Raw genomic sequence first — 13,034 nt, forward strand, 5'->3', positions numbered from 1 at the left:
AATGTTTTATTAGAACTTTTGCAAAAGCTGGTGGATCTCCAAATGTACAAGCAAAAGAGAGACCACACCGGTTACAGATCTCAGTATATTTTATACATTCCTATTTCCTGCCGCTTGTCCATCCTTCCTAGGTCCAGTTGATAGGCCCAGGTCAATCACATGCTAACAGTCCACCTGTAATCTGCTATCACACCTAAATGTTTAAAATCAATTAAGTTTTCACCAAAACTTATTATATTGTATCTCACATACCCTTTCCCCTAAACTACTGTGTCTCTCCTAAAATACAACCTACCCAAAAAGTAAGCCCTCCCCTGATTTTTGGGGGTGGGCCTAATATAAGACCTACCCAAAATAAGCCCTAGTGAGGGGGTCACCCGGGCCCCTTAACCACAGCCTGCGGATCAACTGATCCAGCGAGGACTGGGAGTTCTGTGTCTCTGGGTTCCTGGGCATCTTTCCGGCAATGAGGCATAAAGCCTTGCGGCCCATTGGAATCAGTTCCCCCTTGCCTCTACCCGACTGCTACTACTTTGAGAAAAGGCAGGCAATTCTGAAAGATTGTGAGATGCATGTGCTTATGGTAGAAGCAAAGCGCAGCCTCTCCCTTTCAATCAAAAGTTTGTGTGTCAGAGAGAGAGAGAGAGAGAAATGACGGAGGGGAGTAACAAGAATTGCAGGCAATGCTGTTTGAAAGGGTTTCCGCTCCCAGCTTTATGGAGGACCCATCTTTGTTCAGATCTGATTCAGGATGTGATTCAGAGAGAACTCCGGCTTTGCCTCTTTGTTGGCAATGAGCCAGATTTAGTACTCCTAACTAACAGTGTAACTGGGCAGGATGATTTCTTCCGTCCAATCAAGTGTTCTTTTGTATTTTTTTATGCTGTACTGAATATAAAGGGAAATTTGAGCCTTTGTCACGGGTTCCCTCTTTTCACAGAGAGAAACCTTTTTGCTAGAGCAATAAAAGGTTATAAATGATCTTCCGCTTAGCTGACTAATTAGAAAGAATGTGCCGAGGCAGAATCTAGAGCCAACTTTGGCCCTCAGAACAGACAACTGGATAATTAGAAAGTGAACAGGCAAGTTAAAGATTGGGGGAGGGGAATAGGACTTTGTTTAATTTGTGAATGAAGCAGGAATCTAAATCAAATTGAATTTGTAATAGCCCTGACACTAAAATAATGTGAGCCTTGAGTGAACTTTCTACTTGTGTAGATATATAGGAGGCTGACTGAAAATGATTAGCACTCTAATGTGAAAATTGTTTAAGCCATTGAAAATTCAATATAAGAAATATCAATCTTAATTATGGTTTAAAATATCAATAATCATAATACTGGTGGTCCTTGAATTATAACCATAATTGAGCCTGTAAGTTGTGATAGTTGTTAAGCAAGGTGCCCTTAATGATCCTCACAGTGTGCCTTGGGTGGGGGAGGCCTAGAAAGGCCTGGTCCTGCCTGCCTGCCTGCCTCCCCCAGTCCTCCCAAGGTTTCAGCCTCATGCTGTTCAACAAGCAGGCGCTATTCTCATGATCTTTGGGAAGCTTCTGTTTAAAGGACTGAATCTACTTAAAATGGAATCTCCTTAAAAATAAAGCCTTGCATATGTCAGTAGCCTCTGCATCCATCTTGAGACTCTCTTGAGTAGTTAAGAGGCCACTTTTTTAAAAAAAATGTATTTATTTGTATCAGCCTTATATTATTTTTTCAAATAATTGAAGATTGCGAAAATATCAGCATGCTTTCCGCCTCTTTTACAAATGTGTGCCCCAGAATAATGTTGCAGGAGCCAATCTAGGTCAGTCACTGGGTTCAATTTGTCTCACCAGATTCTGGTGAGAGAGAAGTTTCCTAAGGATGGGCTCCAGCAGAAGTCTGAAAGCTTGGAAGACTAAATTTCCGAGTCCGGTGACCGACCCAGATTGGATCCCCCTCTTTTCCCCACAATAAAGTTCCAGGAGGTGAGAGAGGGCTGAGAGAGAGTGTCTGGCCCAAAGTCACCCAGCTGGTTTTCATGGTTAAGGTGGGACTTGAATTTATAGTCTCCCACTTACTGACCTAGGGTCTTAACCACTAGACCAAACTGGCTCTCCACAGGCAAATGTGCACTGGTAGACTCTGGAGCACTTGAGGCTCTCTCAAGTGACTTGAGTTTTATGCATTGGGAGCAGGCTGAAGGCCTGTGGAGACCCAGCAGGGTGGGATAGGAGACGAAATAGGCAGGGGAGACCTTTGCAGCATCCCTGCAGTAAGTTTTTCAGTTGTACGGGTGATTGACTGCAGGGATTCTGCAATGGCTGTAAATTTGAAAATAGGTTGTAAGTAGCTTTTGAGAATGTCCATTGTAATTTTGAATAGTAGTTAAGTACCTGGTAGTAAGTAAAGGATTACTTACTTAGCATTTAGCGCCTTCATCCAGAATCAAGTATAACAATAAAAATATTTTGTGGGTGATATCAAAGTGTTTGTTATGATAGAGAAGGCTCACTTCCCCAATAAAAAGCTAATCCAAGTTTTGGGATAAGACTTAGTTCTTGGCTAGCAAAATTGGACCCGAAGCGACAAAGCATAGACAGAAAGCAAAAATGATGAATTGCAGCTATCATAGTAAAACATAAATTGCTGAAATAAGTTTTAGGATGTGATACTACCTTATGAATAGGTTAACACATGTTGCAAAAAATTGTTATGATTTGCCATTAAATTCTAAACTATAGTTTTTGTTCTGACCCCCCTCTTTGCTCGCTCACAAATGACAGTCAGACAGAACTTCAAAGGGAATATATTTATCAGTCCTGGCTCAAGCTGGCTGCGAGCCCAAAAATCAAACGTAGATAAAGTCTCTGGCAAAAAGTTATAATGCAAAAACAAAAAGCTCTTACAGCAAACCAGGTTTACAGAAAGCAAATCACTTATCCAAGTGCCTCTTTGAATCAGGTTTACAGAAAGCAAATCACTTATCCAAGTGCCTCTTTGAACCTCGAAACGATGAACCACACACAACGAACCACGAACGTTGACATCTGCCACTAAGGCGTACCACTCTCCGTCTTTTATCTGCAGAAGACGACCCTAACGAGCAACAGCTGCTCATTATTCCTGCATCCTGACGCAACTCACAGCAAGCTGCTGCTGAGTCACAACAAGTTTTCTTGAGTGTTATACAGCATTGCAAAAACTATTGCTATTTGGATACAGGAAATATCTTATCAGAGCATCAGATAAGCTCTGACTTGTGGTAAATACTATATAAAGCCACTAATTCAGCATTGGTTGGTGTGTAAGCTTTGGGAGAGATCTTATGGATATCACCGTTGTGATGTTGTTTGTATATACTAAAAATGAATATGCTGTTTGGGTGGCTATATAAATGTTTTAAACAAACAAACAGACAAACAAATAAATAGGATAACAAATCTTGTTATATAACAATTAGTATACCAATTAGATATTTTTTTAAAAGAGAAAAACTAGCTTTCCCTTTTTGTGCATTTGTTAACTTACAATATTTGTAAACAATTAAGCTCACTAAGAAATCAAACTTTAAGTGACTATATTTACCATTCTATGTGAAGTTTATATGGGAACCATTCTTGCTTAAATGTGATTATATACTGTTGTGAATTGTGAATATATACTGTTAATTTTGCCAAAATTTGACCATTGTTGTGGAATGTAAAACTATTGAGATCTGTTAACTTTCCTATATTAGTGCTAGCATTTAGAAATTCTTAAAATACTTTAATGTGGGATAGGATGATAGCAGAAATGTTCATTTAATTTATATGGGGCTGGGAAGAAATAGCTTATAAAATAGCGTTTTGCTAAGGAGCTGTATGGTTTCATTTGATAGACCTAAATGAAATTGTATGATTTCTTTTTTCTCTTCTTAGATTCCTGAAAATCAAAAGAACTTTCAACACAATGGACTGGAATGTAGGGACAATCAATAAGATGCAAACACATGAATCCTACTTGATGCCCCTTGATGCTGCTTCTATTACTTCCCAAACAAATGTCTTAATGCAGAATTTTTGTAACTCTGGAAATAGCCAAACCACAAATATTCCATCAAATATGAAGTATATGTTGACAAATAAACGACAATTTCGAAATAACGGGGCTTCTAAAACCTCAAAGCCAATATTTCCTAAAGTAGCAGTGTCTAAAACAAGTTTTGGACTAAACAATAATTTTTACAATTTGTCACCATCACTTTCCACCATGACAGTCCAAATGGCAGCTGATGTACAGAATCCAAATTTATCAAGGAACATGCATGTCTCTTCCTCTGTGCCATTACAGGGAAGTACGGTTAATTCTGTGCAAAATATGCAACAAAAGACAAATGCATATATGGCTGTGGGCAGTTTCAGTAATCAGATACTGCAGAATTGTTCAAATTCTATGGGAACCTTGGTTTATCAACAAGATCCCCTAAATACTTCATCTCCAAAAAGGGCCGTAACACGGATGCCCTACTATTACATGAATGGGCCTGCTACCTCTCAAGCAGATGCTAGAGTGTCCCTTAACTCTGCATCAAATTATTATTTACCTCCTCAGCAAAATGTCCAATATCCTAATTACTCTTCGGCAAAGAAGTGCCCAAATTCAGCTATTCCAGTAACAATGCAATCACAACCTTATGCTTCTGATCAAATAAACCCACCATATACAATTTATTCTCATTATGATTACAGGAACGCAATCCAAACTACTAATTCTTCACTATCAGACTTGATGGTCCCCATACAAGTGAACCATGGACAATTTGTTGTGCAACAACCAACTGCAATTTTATCTAATGAAAAAGTTGAAAGTTATCATAATTCTCTGATTGATCAAAATAGCAATTTATATTCTGTTCAGCCTGATCAGAAATCTCAACCTCTCTCATCCTGCACAGAAACAAATGTGGCAGCCCCCCCAGCCTATAATGTAAGTGGACCAAAAACTACAATGCAGGTTTCTAATGAATCAGTAAAGTCATATGTTGAAGTTGAAGGTAATTTTTCTAACAGTGTACCAACCACTACAACAGTTAAGGTTGCTGAACCTTTGCAACAAACAAATCAAACTTTGCAACTAGAAAAGAACATAAGTAATGAGAATTTATCTAAGGATAAATATAAAATAACTAGAGAGAGTTTATCACTAGATGTTCAAGCCTTGTATGAAATGAGAAATGCATTATTAAAACTTAAAGACAATTTTAGTTTAAAACAAAAAATATATTTATCTTCTCTACAGAATGGGCAGACCTCTAATACGTCCATAAACAATAAAAATCCTAATAATTCATTTCCTCATAATACCAACCCATCTGTAGAATGTACTGTCCAGCAGGTTCGCTCAGATAAAGTCACTCCAAATCAGTTTTCATCTAATTCGCACAATTCTTCAGTTGTACCACAGAAAACAAAGTACCATTTATTGCCAATTCTGTGGCATATGCTGAAAGGTACTGATGATGAAAATATGTTACTTGCTGATGGTGGAGATAAATACCAAAATAAGCATTTCATTGTTCAAGATAATTCAAGTACTGATTCTAATGATGCATTTGGAAATCCTGTTAACACTAATGGAACTACTAAATTAAGCTATAAAATCTCTCCTGCTGGTTCTACTCAGGGAACAAGCATCATTAAATCTACTCATAATCAATTGGAGAAAATATCAGCTGTACCTAACAGTGACTTACTTAATTCTTCTGAACAGAATAAAGATTCAGAAAGTGGTGGTGTTCAGTATTTAAATGGTAGCATTCAGAGTTTAGTTCAGAATTCAGATGTTTCTCAGGAACCTTCCTCAATGAAAAAATTGATAAAAGAAGAACATGGTAATTCTATTCCTGCATGTCACATTCAGTATAGTGAAAATACTTGCCTACAGAAACCTACAAATAGTGAAAAGATTGCTGATACATCTAGTTCTGTCTCCAAAGGAGTTGAAGCTATAACTGGAACTCATGGTGTAGAAAGAACTTGTTCTTTGGAAGAACTGAAAACAAGCCTGGCTCTTTGGAGAAAATGCCTCCCAAAATCCTTAAATGAACTAATAAATAGAAATACTGAATCTTCCAGTGATGGGATAGATGGCAAGAGTACAGCAAAAATATTGGAAAACCTCCCCAATATATTGACTCAAAATTATGACACTAAAACAGTTGAAAGGACTCAGATTCATGGTTCTTCATCTTTTGAAAAAAACCTTGATGGAATACATTCCAATTTGCCAAAAGGCTCTGAACCTCAAGTAGCTGTTGTTACTCCACGGATATTATCAAAAAATAATGATGTGCAGAAAAATAATGAAATCATTTATCCAGCTACCGATATTGAAGAAGGCACTGTCCATACTTCAGAAAAAGTTATATCTACAAAATCAGATAGTAACGAGGAAAAAACTATTTACTCACCTACAGATTCCTATAGATATTGCGATTTAAATGTGCATCAGAGAACAGACAAATCCACAGGAAAAAATAAAATAGTAAAAGCAGAAGTTGAAACAAATCACTCTTTTGACTTAAATCAAGAGAAAACAAATTCCTTGCCACTTGGATTAAAACAACATGTCCTCAATTCAGGAGACCAACATCAATGTGAACTGATCACTAATCATTTAACTGCATCTTCTCAAAAATGTGTAACATCAAAAAAACATGGTCCAAATTTGGATGAATCCAATACTACTACGGAAGTCGGGTTGAAAGACAGTATATTGCAAATATCTGGTGTATGTACTCTTGTACAGGGTGATGCATTTTATAATTCGCAAATAGCAGACATCTTTAGTACTAGCCTTTTGAAACCTGGCAGAAAGCTTGAAATGTCAGGAGAACAATTGTCTTCTCTACCACACAATGAGGACGAATATGGCCTTTTGAAAAATGACCCTGAAGTTGGGATGAGTTTTTCAGAGGAAGGCAGAGTTTTACTACCATCAGGAAGTTTATCCAAAGCTTCTGCAGGAAAACCTGAAGACATGCAAACATTAGGAAGCCCTCAGTGTGATAAAACCCCAGTGGAAACAAATGCAACCAACTCAGAGAAACAAAAGAACAATGACTTTTTAGAAGTTCCTTCACTTTCAGGAAATAAAATTGAGCAAGATTTCTCTTACAGTTGCAATACAGATTTGTCCAATGACAAGGTGTTTGAAAATCAGGAGAGTCTGTGTGAGACAAACAACATGTCCACTATTAGAAAAGCAGGTGACTCAGAGCACACCCTGGATGAAGGCAAGGAAGCCCATTTGGGAAGCACCACTGAATCCTCTGTAATGTTTTTGAACAATCAGCTAACTGAGCTTTCAAAAGAATTTCCCTACGGAATTGGTTATTTGAATATGGTAAAGGAAATAGAAAACAAAGATTCTATAACTATTCCGACAGAAAGAAAAGATAAAGAAAATACTATGAGTCATGAGAAAAGTCTTGATCCTAGTGATGCAGTACAGCAAATTAAAATAGTAATCCTAAATTCTCAACAGATGAGTGAAGTGTTTCCTGAATGCAGTCAACAATCGTCCAACAAGCTAGATAACCATGGAGATGACCAGATGAGAATGGATTCAAAACATAAAGATATAGGACACTACAGGAAGTCTAACCAGGATTTAAATGTTGACAGCAAAATTATCAAATCTGAAAGAGTTGGAAAAACAGAACGGACATACTGCTGCTTGCCAGGATGGTTAGCTTCAAAATATAATGTGGAGCCTTGTTCATGCATGCTAGCTAAAGAACCTAATTTGAAGGGAAAAACTGATCTGTATTCACAGTCTAAAGAGAGATCAAAATCCGGTGAATCTGATTGTAGCCTAAAAAATGAAGTACAGAATTCCATATTAGATGCAGGCAATAATATCTTTCTTTTGGGAGATCAGAGTAACAAAACTTTAAACAAAAGTTTTGGATGTAAAGAAATGGAATCTCAAGTAAAAGAAGATAAACTACCCAAATCAGAGCAAGCAACTACTCCATGTTCTTTATTGAAAAAATCAAATTCACAAGAATCTAAAAAGCGGGGTATAAAACATTCTCATTCTGCAGATTCCCAGTCTCTACAGAGAGAAAGAGTTGGAACTAATAAAATACACCACAAGAAAAATGGTAGAAGGAATATCTCAAAAAGTGAAGCACAGTATCATTTAAATACAGACTTCAAAAAGATAATTATCAAAAAACTTGCCAAAAAGAAATTGGAGAAAAAGTCTTTTAATAAAACTCTGAAATCAAAAACAGATATTGATCGCCACAGAGGAATAGAAATTAAGCATAGTATAAATTTTGAAAAATACAAAATTAAACGAGATACTAGTGAAACACACATGATTAAAGGACCAATTTCAAGCAAGAATCTAAAGAGACAAATGATGAAGGGAAAAACCGTTAACGTATTGGAAACTCAGACTAGTGATGTCATGCCCTCTTCAACATTATATAGTGTTAGCTTTGCTTCTGAAAAACATGAAAATTCTGAGCATAACTCTACCTTGGGCTCACAAGAACATTTAAATAGAATGAAATTTAAAGATTTGGAGAAACAATACGGATACAAACAAGTAAAATATAATGAACCTATTTGTCCTAAGCAGCCTGTTGAAAAAAATCTCTCACAGCTTGTTAAAAGAATAAATCTAGAGAGATATGCATACAGAAAAGTTAAGAAAGATGCATGTCAAAGCTCACAAATTCATGATAATAGAATTCCTGCACCTCAGAATGAAGGAGATAATCCTTCCAATGTATTTGAAGTTCACTCTCCAGTCAAAGAAGGCACATTGGATAGTAGTAACCCAGACAAGTGGTCTGTGAAATCACTTTCTGATAAAAAATGTTTTAAAAGAAAAAATAAACACACTGTTTTTCTGCAAAAGGAACAAAAGAAGAACTATTTGAACAGAGTTGCATTTAAACGGACTGCCCAGAAGACTATTCGTTTGACAAGCCTGGATTCTGTGCACTCCAAAGCTCTTTGGCACATGAAATCAAGTAATGAAATTGAGGATTCTGAACCCCACCAGAAAGGCATGTCTGAAGCAGAGAGGCCACAAATGATTGAATTTAAAATGTGTCCAGAAATATTATTTAGGAAGTCCACCTCTGAACAACAAACTTTAGAAGCAACAAAGCTTCCTGAAAAAAACAAGATACCTGTTACAGGTACAGTTGGGTTTCCTTTTAATCCGTAACGGTATTTTCTTTTTAAAATATTACAAATGCAAGCTAATCCTGCATTTATATTGCTATGTCTAAAGTGTTAAATATCTATAAAATATCTTTTAATTTGGCTAGAAAGCTTTTTTTTAATATTCAATCAGTAGAAATCTGTAGCAAGATGCTAAAGATCTCAACTCAACAGTAGCTAGTAGTATCTGTTACAGATTTGGATTTCATTTGGCTATCATCTTGTTCTGATGAAAATTCCCTACATTTCAAAAACTTAATATAACTAATAAAATATCATATATTTATATAGTTTGGGGTTTTATCCACTAGGGCAAATATAGATAGTCCTTGATTTACAACTGCAGTTGAGCCCAAAATTGCTGTTGCTAAATGAGACAGTTAAGTGAATTTTGTCCCTTCTTACAACCTTTCTTGCCACAATTGTTAAGTGAATCACAGCAGTTGCTAAATTAGTAACAATGTTCTTAAGTGAATTTGGCTTCCACATTGACTTTGCTTGTCAGAAGGTCACAAAAGGTGATCACATGACTGAATGACATTGCAATTGTCATAAATATGAGTCAGTTTCCAAGCAGCTGAATTTTTATTACCTGACCATGGGGATGCTGCAATGGTTGTGTGAAAAACAGTAATGACCCTTTTATCAGTCCTGTTGTTACTTTGAATGGTCACTAAACAAACTGTTGTAAGTCAAGGACTACTTGTATCTTAGCCTTTGGTACTATATGTAGTCAATCTGGCTCACTTTTTTACATGCTCTTATCAAACAAGCTTCTAATTATTAATTACAGCAGTCAAAAGTAAAAGAGAAGATTGGTTAAATTACCGTCCCATGAAAAGAAGAAAAACAGAAGAAAATGAAATTCAAGGTAACCATGTCTAAAACCTAGCCATTTGATTTAGGAGGTGAACAGAAGTTTCATCAACACCACTCAGATTGCCAAACAATACTTTGATCTTCCTTCCATTTCTATACTTTGAGTAACATCTCAGCAGGTTGATATTTTTGGAATTACTTTTGTTAGACTAATCTAGCTATTGAAAATGAGATAGGTGAAATTAACATAGTTACTCAATTGATAACAGGAGAGACTTGCAATCCTGCTCGTTGGCTTCTCAGAGAAATCTGACTGGCTGTGGTGGATTAAAGATGCTTGGCTAAATAGACCTGCAGACTGAGCCAGATGGATTATTTGTAATTTGAATTTGAGGACTGTGCAGAAAACTTACTTGGTTTTATTTAATTATCTTCTCCAAGAGATAAATGTTGGTGTTGATTTTGGTAGTTGTTAATGTCATGAAACCAGGGAAAAGCTGTGAGATTTCACCAGTGCATCCCACAGGTTTTATTGCAAGGAGAAAATCCCAGTGTTGTCTACAGATACGGGAAGAGATCAATATCAGATAGGTGTGTGGCAGCTAAAAAGGAGATAAGATAAAGTTGCTATGAATATACAAGGGCAGGCTCACAGTCCCCTTAGAGGAGGAGGTGACAGAGTAGCTTTGTCCTGCTTACTTCCAAAGCTTTCAACAATTGAAACAGTTCTACCTACCTATCTTCTCTCTCCCTCTCCCCCTCTCTCTCTCTCCCTTTTTCTACCTACCTACCTATTCTCTCTATCCCTACCTACCTACTGTATTTCTCTCTCTTTCTCTCCCTGTCTATCCCTCTACCTACCTACCTACTTTTTTTTTAATTTGCCTCTTCAAAATCTTGGTGGGTCTTATTACTTTGGTGTGTCTTATACTCCGGAAAATATGGTATCTGTGTTATATGATCTTTTGGCTACTTGGCAAACAAATTCTAGATCAAAAATCCCCTTATGGAATTCCCCTTGTCCTCATTTCACCATAATAGGACCATAACAAGACAGTCCCATTATGGCAGTTTTTTGAAACTGACACTGGCTGATTCCAATAATGTCAGGCTGACCTGGTCTGGAACTTCTCAATCAGATTTATAGCCTTGTTTCTCCCCTAAACAAACCCTTTACATAAGATCTTCTTTTAATGGGTTACAAAGGTGCTGCTTGAGTTATGAAAAGTGTAAATTTGGAGTCTCTCAGCTTCTTTTCTTTTACAAGAATAACCCCATTTCTCTCGTTTGGATACAATGCAATTGTTATCTGAATGAAGCAAAGCACACATTCTGTTTGCATGTTTCTATTGTAAGACACCACACTAAAATAACGCAGATGGTTTTGTTGCTCATTTTGCAGTTAATGACGACATTCCACTTGATGCTGCAATAAAAATATTGGAAAGAAACCAAGTATTCCATGGGTCCATGAAGGATTCCAAAGCCACTTTTGAAACCTACCGGAAAATGCATCTAGAAAAAAGAAGCCAAAGCTTGGATAGCAGCCCCATAAGCTAGGAGCTTTCTTTTGTAAACAACACATTTTGGACTGCTTGCGCTTATATTAATGTACTGATGACTCATGATGACTCAGGCCTGTAATAAGATATGACTGTCATCTATGTGACCTTCCATAATTTATTTCATGCCTACCGTTATCTTAAGTATGTAATGATACTTAAGTAGGTAGGTTTGCTAATTGTTGAATTCTGGAATGCGTTATAATTTCAACTGTTGGGAGATTTTGTTAGATACATTTAAGTTCAATATCCGGCCTGAGTTTCAGAAATGATGGCAATATCAGTTCAAAACGAGGTAAAATAGTTTGCATTTTTTATGTAGACGTTTTAAAGGAATGGAGCTGTATTTTATTAAATGTTGTGGAAATAATTAAAGCATTAATAAAAATTAGTAATAAGCCTTAGGTTTATCAAGGAGCATTGGAGTTTATTAGCTGCTACCTATTTTGTTGGGACATTAGAATCATACCAGAGAATCAGTCTTCACTTTGCTGTACTGTAATCCATTTACATGCTGGATTTTGGGGGGAAGGAGGGTTCCAAGTAAAAGCAAAAGGGCTATTTTTGAAACGGTTGCTATGATTTAAATGAAAATATATTTAAAAATTTTCATTCAGAACCCCTTTAACAAGCATTTCATTTGGACTCTTCCAGTTATTTTTACAAGACAAATCCCTCAGTAAGCTATATTAGCTAAATGTAACAAAATTTTGTGCCTAGAAACTATCGTATTGAATGTTGTGCCTTTTATTGTTTGGCACTTTTGTTACTTTTTTTTTATTTTGACAGCAATATGTATTTTCAGTAAATGTTTAGTCACTTTCAAATGGTATTATTTGTTTACAGAATTAAAAACACATTTATTTTTTACCATAAGTGGTTTTTGTGTATTTGTAAACATTACTTGCTGAAATTTTAAGTTGGTTGGCTAAGATTATAAATGACATCTTGTGCAACATGACTCATCTCCAAAATCTATTTTTTAGTTCTACTTTTTATAAAGGTTTGCTTTTTTGACTGAAAGTTTACAAAGCTTGTAAGAAAAGAAAAAAACAACCCACACAAGGAAACATAACATAGTTAAATGATGTGTATGAGACTTCCAGTTTGGCATGTGTAAGCACATTTCTTGCTATTCTCCTAATTAAAGGATTTTTCAAATACCTGGCATCCACTTCAAAAATCACAATATGTGTGCCAAAGAGGGTTTTTAGAATCTGTAGTTTCTGGTAATTAAAAGAGAAAAAGTGACAAGAATGAATTATTTCAACAGCAAACAGGTATGTGATTAGATGACTCAGCCTAGTATTTCCTCTGCTGGACACAAAATCACCAGAATTAAACAAAGCCCACCATTATTTTTCCAGAATAGAAAACAACACAGAACAGAAACCTGTTTAAACTTGTGGGATCATTCTCTGTTGAAAAAAAAAAGGTAAACCATAGAG

General features: G+C 36.2%; 1 protein-coding gene across 2 annotated transcripts in view; it reads left to right on the forward strand.

The window, feature by feature from the left end:
- RESF1 (retroelement silencing factor 1) overlaps positions 1-12,456 on the forward strand; it is a 28,846-nt gene extending 16,390 nt beyond the window's left edge. The window contains exons 4-6 of one of the 2 annotated variants that reach the window (XM_032221277.1): positions 3,899-9,180; positions 9,999-10,076; positions 11,427-12,456. In XM_032221277.1, the coding sequence (XP_032077168.1) occupies positions 3,930-9,180; positions 9,999-10,076; positions 11,427-11,584 (5,487 nt within the window). In that variant the 5' untranslated portion in view covers positions 3,899-3,929 and the 3' untranslated portion in view covers positions 11,585-12,456. The remainder of the gene's footprint in view (positions 1-3,898; positions 9,181-9,998; positions 10,077-11,426) is intronic. The other variant, XM_032221278.1, reaches the window with a different exon arrangement.
- The last annotated feature ends 578 nt before the right edge of the window (positions 12,457-13,034 follow it).

This window comes from Thamnophis elegans, chromosome 7, assembly GCF_009769535.1.
Source record: "Thamnophis elegans isolate rThaEle1 chromosome 7, rThaEle1.pri, whole genome shotgun sequence".
In the NCBI taxonomy this organism is placed as follows: domain Eukaryota; kingdom Metazoa; phylum Chordata; class Lepidosauria; order Squamata; family Colubridae; genus Thamnophis; species Thamnophis elegans.